At 43.9% G+C, this 7,336-nt stretch overlaps 1 protein-coding gene across 1 annotated transcript; it reads right to left on the bottom strand.

Moving 5' to 3' along the window:
• Positions 1-645: 645 nt before the first annotated feature.
• LOC309360251 (major urinary protein 3-like) lies at positions 646-6,253 on the bottom strand. The gene is made up of 7 exons (XM_081894910.1): positions 6,057-6,253; positions 5,008-5,129; positions 4,454-4,521; positions 4,245-4,340; positions 2,880-2,981; positions 1,481-1,509; positions 646-822 (listed from the first exon to the last, which is right to left on the bottom strand). The coding sequence occupies exons 1-6, from the start codon at positions 6,162-6,164 to the stop codon at positions 1,496-1,498; spliced, it is 510 nt and encodes a 169-aa protein (XP_081751036.1). The 5' UTR covers positions 6,165-6,253; the 3' UTR covers positions 646-822; positions 1,481-1,495.
• Positions 6,254-7,336: the final 1,083 nt, after the last annotated feature.

The raw sequence follows: 7,336 nt of genomic DNA, 5'->3' as shown, positions 1-7,336 counted from the left end.
CTGGGGTTGGTGCGTATGATGCGATATGACATCGTATGGTGCAATCCGGTGTATGAAATCCAACGTTGCCAAATGAAATCATGTACGCAATGTGGACTGGGTCGTTTATACATGACCATCTTTGTATCTCCTCAACAGGAGCTGGTCAACAAATTTTATTATCATTATTGGGTTCAGCGCCTTAAATTAGGAAAAGAGAGAGGCTGTTTCATTTCAGAGGCATTTTGTGAATTGTGAAATCCAGGAAGTTCCACTACTTTCTAACTAAGTTTTACTGCCTATGCAATTTTCTGAAGTCCATGAACCTGACCTTTGAAGAGTTTATAAGTAAATTACGTTTTATTTTCCAAACTTGTGGTCTCCTGGGGGAAGAAGGAAACTTTAGAAAGGTTTTTTTTCTAATGGGGACATTTTGGAATTCACTTTAGAGAGCACATTTTAAAGGTCCCACAACCTATATTTCCATGCTTTACTTTGCTGCGCATTTTGTGATCTCGACGGGAGTTCTCTCACCAAAGAGTGCTTGCCCCAAGCCTGGACCTCAGAATCCAGGAATTTCCCTTTTTATATAGTGCTATGAATTTGGGGTGTACACATAATAGTTTTTTTCCCCTCTTAGGCCAACAGAAGAGAAAACAGTACCACTTATGTGATTAGAATACCATTTATGAATATATATCTGATCCAAATGATTCAAGTTTTCTTTCCAAATGGAATGGTTCACAATGGTGGTTGATATTTGCAATGCAGGAGGCAGATTCCAGGATGATTCCTCCATTCCCATACTCACGCAGACATCTTACCCATGTTATTTTTGGCTTTCTGCATGGAATTGCAAAAGACAAGAGATCCCGTTATCACAGCAAGAGGTGGGGACCTCGGCCCATGGAGAAAACCCACAAAAGGTTGCAGTTGTATTCCTCTGGACCCTGCTCCTGCTCATTTAACAAAAACCTGATCTGCCAATGTTTTCAAATGATAATGTTCCTACTCTCCAGGCCATAGATGTTAACTGCCTTGAGACCTCTGGGTAGAGGGTGGTATATAAAATCCTTATAATCTTAATAATAATATCAGCAAATCAGCAGGAAGGTGTCAATGTCAGATTCAGTTGCTGGAGGAGTCTCAGGTCTGAACTAGCTAATATCAGTGTTCATGGAGACTTCTGCCTGAGGCCTGGGGCTACCTTTGAAGGTGTCCCAGAAACTACAACTAATGCAGAATGCGGCAGCTAGACTGGTGACTGGGAGTGGCCGCTGAGACCATATAACACTGGTCCTGAAAATCTTCATTGGCTCCCAGTATGTTTCTGAGCCCCTGGGACGCGAGCCAGCCCCACCACTGCCTGCTCTCTGTCCCCCAGAGCTGGAGCATGAAGCTCCGCCACTGCCTTAGATGTGTCTACTCATGAGTAAACACCACTGAATTCAATAAAGCTTATGACCTCCCAGATAAGTGTGCAGAGGACTAATTATCTTACCTTTTCCATATCTTCTTATATACAGAGATCTGTGGATGAAAAGAAATGCTGTCAGTGAATGAGCAAGATGGGGGATTGGGTCCAGGGAACAGAACAAGTTAAGGATGATGATGATGATGATGATTTTGTTCCTTATGGGCCCTGCTCCATAGCCAACAATAGACTGGCTCTCAGATATCAGTAGAGTTTCTCTTTTTTAAAGGATCCATAATGCTTATCTACATGTGGAGGAAACCTTCTCTTGATAAAACCTCAAGGGCCGCTTTTCTCCACATGAACTAACCTGGATCCTGCCATCATCTTGGGAGGCCTTTCTTCATGTGCTTCTTCCACAAAAGGTCTGGAAGGTGGCAATGCAAGAATGGACCTTTTCTGCAGTGGCTCCCCATTCTGTGGGCATTCTCCCCAGGGAGGATTGCCTGGAACCACCGTTATATCTATTTAGGCACTGGGCAAAAACATTCCCCTTCACCCAGGCCTTGGGCTGATGAACAGTCTATGTCCTTTTACATGTGTTTGTGGGAGAGATGGCTTATGGGTGGGGTTTTTTTTGTTATTTTTCTCCTTTTTATTATGTATTTTTGTGGTTTTATATTGTATTTTTATTCTGTGAACTGTCCCGAGATCTTCAAATTTAATAAATCCTAATAATGTAAGAAAGTACTTCCTGATGTTTAGTTGGAATCCCCTTTCTTGTAATTGGAATCCACTAGTTCAAAAGCTAGCCTCCAGAGCCACTCTGGGCGGCTTCAACCAAAAATACACTAATATGTCATACACTAAAAACTTCCCTGAACAGGTCTGCCTAACTCCATCTTCTGTGTGACAGCCCAGGAGACATTTGAAGAAGACTATCCCATCCTCTCTCAATCTCCTCTGCTCCAGGCTAAATATCACCCAATTCCCTCAACTGTTCCTTATCAGGCTTCATATCCAGATTCTAATAATACAGTGGTGCCCCGCAAGATGAACGCCTCACAAGACAGAAAACCCGCTAGACGAAAGCGTTTTCCGTTTTGGAGGCGCTTCGCTAAACAAATTTCTCTATGGGGTTGCTTCGCAAGACGAAAAAATCTTGCGAGTTCCCACGTTTTCTTTTCACTTTTTTCGCCCTTTTCCTAAGCCACTAACTCGCTTAACAGTTGATCTGCTGATAAGCCGCTTCTCAGCTGATCGCTAAAAGCCGCTAGACCGCTAATAGCGCTAATCCGCTAAGCTGTCAATGGGCTTGCTTCGCAAGACGACAAAACCGCTAGATGAAGAGAATCGCGGAATGGATTCTTTTCGTCTTGCAAGGCACCACTGTACCTGGTGATCTCTAGAGTCCAAGCGCCTAGCATCATCATCACCATACCTTCAAACCAGGGCGGAGAAAATCTTAAGCATTAATTGCACTTACTATTTTCGGATACATAGGCGATTGCCTCTGGATCGAATTGCAAATCTGTGGCCAAAGTTTTAAATTTTTCTTTCACTTCATCTGACACAGTCTGTTCCCTGCCTTAAGACACAAACAAGGAGTTGGCATTGAGAATCAGCATCATAGTGCAGGAGGATAGATCATAGAATGGTAGAGTTGGGGTCATCTAGCCCCCTGCAATGCAGGAATCTCAGATAAAGGATCCATGACTGATGACCATCCAACCTCTGCTTAAAAACCTCCAAGGAAGGAGCGTCCACAACCTCCCGAGGAAGTCCATTCCACTGTTGAACAGCTCTCACTGTCAGAAAATACTTCCAGATATTTAGTCCGAATCTCCTTCCTTGTAACTTGAATCTATTGGATTGAGTCCTACCCTCCGGAGGAGAAAACAAGCTTGCTCCCTCTTCCATGTGACAGTTCTTTCGATATTTGAATATGACTATCATATATTCTCTCAGTCTCTTTTCCAAGCAAAAATAAACACTCCCTCAACCATTCCTCATAAGGCTTCATTTGCATTCCTTTGATCACCTTGGTTGCCCTCCTCAGCACACATTCCAGCTTGTCAATATCCTCCTTAAATTGTGGCACCCAGAACTGGACACTGTATTCCAGGTGTGGTTGGACCAAGCCAGAATAGAGTGGTCCTGTGACTTATTTGGATCTGGACTGATATATTTCTGCTGCTGCAGCTAAGATTTGCATTAGCTCTTTTTTGCTGCTGCATCACGCTGTTAGGTATCTTGACAAATACCTCTTGCCTGACTCCTTACTTCCCTGCCCACTTTTTAAAGAACAGCTTCAGAAGGAGGAGGTTTGAAATGAAAAACCAGAAGCCTGGGCAGTATTCCTTCTCCATTCTGAATTGTCCCATCCTGATGCAACCCTCAGGGCTTGTGAGGCACATTTGCACAGAGCATGTCAAACAGCACTTTAAGCTACCGTGCCTCGCAGGGTTGTCGTGGGGACAAAAATTTGAATTGCCAGTAGATTATGGCAAATTTGTTGTTGGGGTTTTATCGTGATGCTCCAATTCTTCTGACAAATCTAGCTGTGGGGTGGTGGTGGATTATTCTATTGGCAATTAGTGGTGGTGTTTACATATCCCTAGACCAGGCATAGGAAACCTTCGGCCCTCCAGATGTTTTGCCCTACAACTCCCATGATCCCTAGCTAACAGGACCTGTGGTCAGGGATGATGGGAACTGTAGTCCAAAACATCTGGAGGGCAGAAGGTTTCCTATGCCTACCTTATACAAACTGGGAGGATGGGTGAGATTTTCAAAAGCTGACAGGTGTGCCCATTGTAGCCAAGGGCACCCAAAGAAGCTCCAGACATACCATAGAGCTGTAGTATGCCCATATGCTCCATTAGGAAGTGGATGACATGGTAAGTCTCATAATCTGTATCCACAATGCGTACTGTAGTTTTCTCATCTGTTGAAAAAAGAGCCACAAAAGATCCATTAACAGTCAGGAGAGTCACACAGATGCAAAATAAAGGATGTGTGTGTTTTGATGGAGATAATGGAGAAATCTATTAAACTTACCTTCAGTATCAAATTCGGCCCGCTTTATAGGGTATAGAACAACTTTTTTACGCCGACAATCTCCATTTCTGGAAGGAAAGGCAGGGTTGTCAAGTTGCTTCCCCACCCAATCAGCACGCCTCCCTCCCCCAATATCTGCACAAGATTTCAAAGGGGTTCCAGGTGCTCAGCCAGGGCCATGTTTCCTCTGAGAATCAAGTTGTAGTGACTTTAGGAAATATGGTTTCCTCTGTCCCAGCCAGAGAACAAATTTTCCTGTGACATCATCTCCATCAGCAGCTTGGAGTTGGCCAGTCCTGGAGTTCTGTGGGGCCCATTGCCCAGTTTCAGAAGAAGAGGGAGCAACGGGAAGCTGCCCAATAGACATTCAGAATCTCAGCTGATGTAATTGACTTTCGGGGATCAGGGATGCAGCTTAGGCTGCACCCCTGGGTGTACAACCTAGCCTCCCTGCAGAAAGAAGCAGGGGTAGGTAGGCAACAGGCCAAGCCTCGGGACCCTTCCCTTTATACTGTGAAGGTAGATAATGATCATAGCAGTGGATGCAGACTTACCTAGGAACATCAATTTTGAGGACCAGTTGTCCATTCTGTTTGGGCTCCATTAAATAGCCATAGACTTCTCTCGTCTGTTTGTCATACTGTACTGTTGCAATAGGAAACCACTTACCGGTGAGCTACAAAGAAGAGGTTTGTTTGTGTGTTATTGAGAAAGACATTTTAATATATATTGTAGACTGGTAGCTAAAGTAGCATAGTGGTTTCAGACTTCCCACTCCGGGCCCCTCTTTCAGAATGGAATTTTTTTCAAGCCACATCAAGTTGTTGTTGTTGTTGTTGTTGTTGTTGTTATTGATAAGAAATACATTGCAAAATGAAAAGAAGCAACTCCTAGCAGGGCTTGATTAATAACACAGAACACAACTACTTTATAAGTACAGTAGCACCTTGGTTCTCAAACTTAATCAATTCCTGGAGTCCATTCGCCTCCCGAAACTGTTTGGAAACCAAGGAGTGGCTTCTGATTGGCTGCAGGAGCTTCCTGCAGTCGAGCAGAAGTTGCATCAGATGTTCAGCTTCCGAAAAACATTCGCAAACTGGAACACGTATTTCTGGGTTTGCAGCGTTCAGGAGCCAAAACGTATGAGTACCAAGGCGTTCGAGAACTAAGGTATGGCTGTATAAAACAATGCTATATATACATACTACACTGAAATGTTTAAACGTTTCTTTATTGGTCCTTGATTCTTCCTGCTAAACTTGCCATCCTCTCCTGCCACACCAGTGTGGTACAACACAGCCTTGGAGAACCACTGGGTTAGGGCATGGGAGAGACCAGGATTCGAATTCCTGTTCGGCCATGAAGCTCACAGTCACTGCCTCTCAGCCCAATCTACCTCATAGGGTTGTTGTGGGGATTAAATGAGGAAGGGGAGAATCATGTACATCACCTTGCGCTCCGTGGAGAAACAGGTGGGTTATAAAGAGGGCACAGTCAGCTTGCAAAGTCTGTAAGGAGGTAAACAAGGCTGTGCAAGCTCAATTATTGCTAAATTTGTCACCATCCCTAGTTATAAGTGAAGGAGAAAAATGTTGCCGTTTACCTTCTCTAGATCCAAGTCTGGCATCATCGGAATTGGTACAGGAACCTCGTACTTAGGAACAGCTGAGCAGGTGCCAGCAAACACAAGAGTAATCAGCACAATGTTCATCCTTGCAAGGCTTTGCAGCAGTTCAGGAATGTCTGTGACTTCTGCAGAGACCTCGGTTCTTCAAGCGATGCCTGGATTTATATCCCTCTGCTTATGTCCCTAAATTTCATCTAAGCCAGTACAGTCCTGCAATTAAAAGAGGTCGTGGGGTGTTTGAGAGGGAGAACCAGGTGATTTTCAGAACTAATTGTTATCCGTGGTGAGTACATTTTCTAAAAACCCGAGAACACTCTGCCCCTCGATGCTTGTTCTGAAGGACTCCAAGGCCTGTGGCCTCTCCTGTTAGTTGTGGGTGGTGGTTTGTGGTGAACTCCACCACCAACGGAGGCCTGGGCTGTGATCAAAAGGAGCCGAGAGCCAGGGGTCCATCTGCTCCACACCCCCAGGACTAATCTTTTGTTGTTGAAATCATGTCTTGTTATGGGCATAAGACCCATCCAAGTTAAAATATAGTACAGTGGTACCTTGGTTCTCAAACGCCTTGGTACCCAAACAACTTGGAAACCAAACACCGCAAACCTGGAATTAAGTATCCCAGTTTGCAAACTTTCTTTGGAAGGCAAACATGCTCCATTTTGAGTGCCACACTTCTGTTTTGAGTGTTACACTGAAGTCTGTCTGTCTTTGTTATTTATTTTGTGTTTTTGTTTTTGCGACTCTTTTTTTGTTTTTGTGACTGTGTGGAACCCAGTTCAGCTACTGATTGATTGTGTGACTGCAGTACATTGTTTATTGCTTTCATTTTATGGATCAGTGGTCTCGATAGATAGTAAAACCCATGTTAAATTGCTGATTTAAGGCTTGTTTTTAAAAGTCTGGAATGGATTAACCCATTTTGCATTACTTTCTATGGGAAAGTGCACCTTGGTTTTTGAACACTTTGGTTTTGGAATGGACTTCGGGAACAGATTAAGTCTGAGAACCAAGGTACCACTGTATGGAGTAAAAATGACAACACCTGATATTGTTTTTCTAATTTTACTATTAAAGTCAAGCCAGTTGATCTCTTACATGCAAGGCAATTAGGAAACAGCTAGATTCCTGCTCAGTGGTCCTCACAGCACACCCTGAGTCAAGTGGAGAAGGGGAGTGATGTGGAATTTAGGTTGGACACATTACCAGTGAGACCATCAATCTCGTATGAGCCAGTTAAGGAGGAACCTAACGTCTCT

The sequence above is a fragment of the Podarcis melisellensis genome, assembly GCF_964234715.1.
Source record: "Podarcis melisellensis genome assembly, chromosome: 17".
Classification (NCBI taxonomy): domain Eukaryota; kingdom Metazoa; phylum Chordata; class Lepidosauria; order Squamata; family Lacertidae; genus Podarcis; species Podarcis melisellensis.
This window is presented reverse-complemented; position numbering and strand designations above follow the sequence as displayed.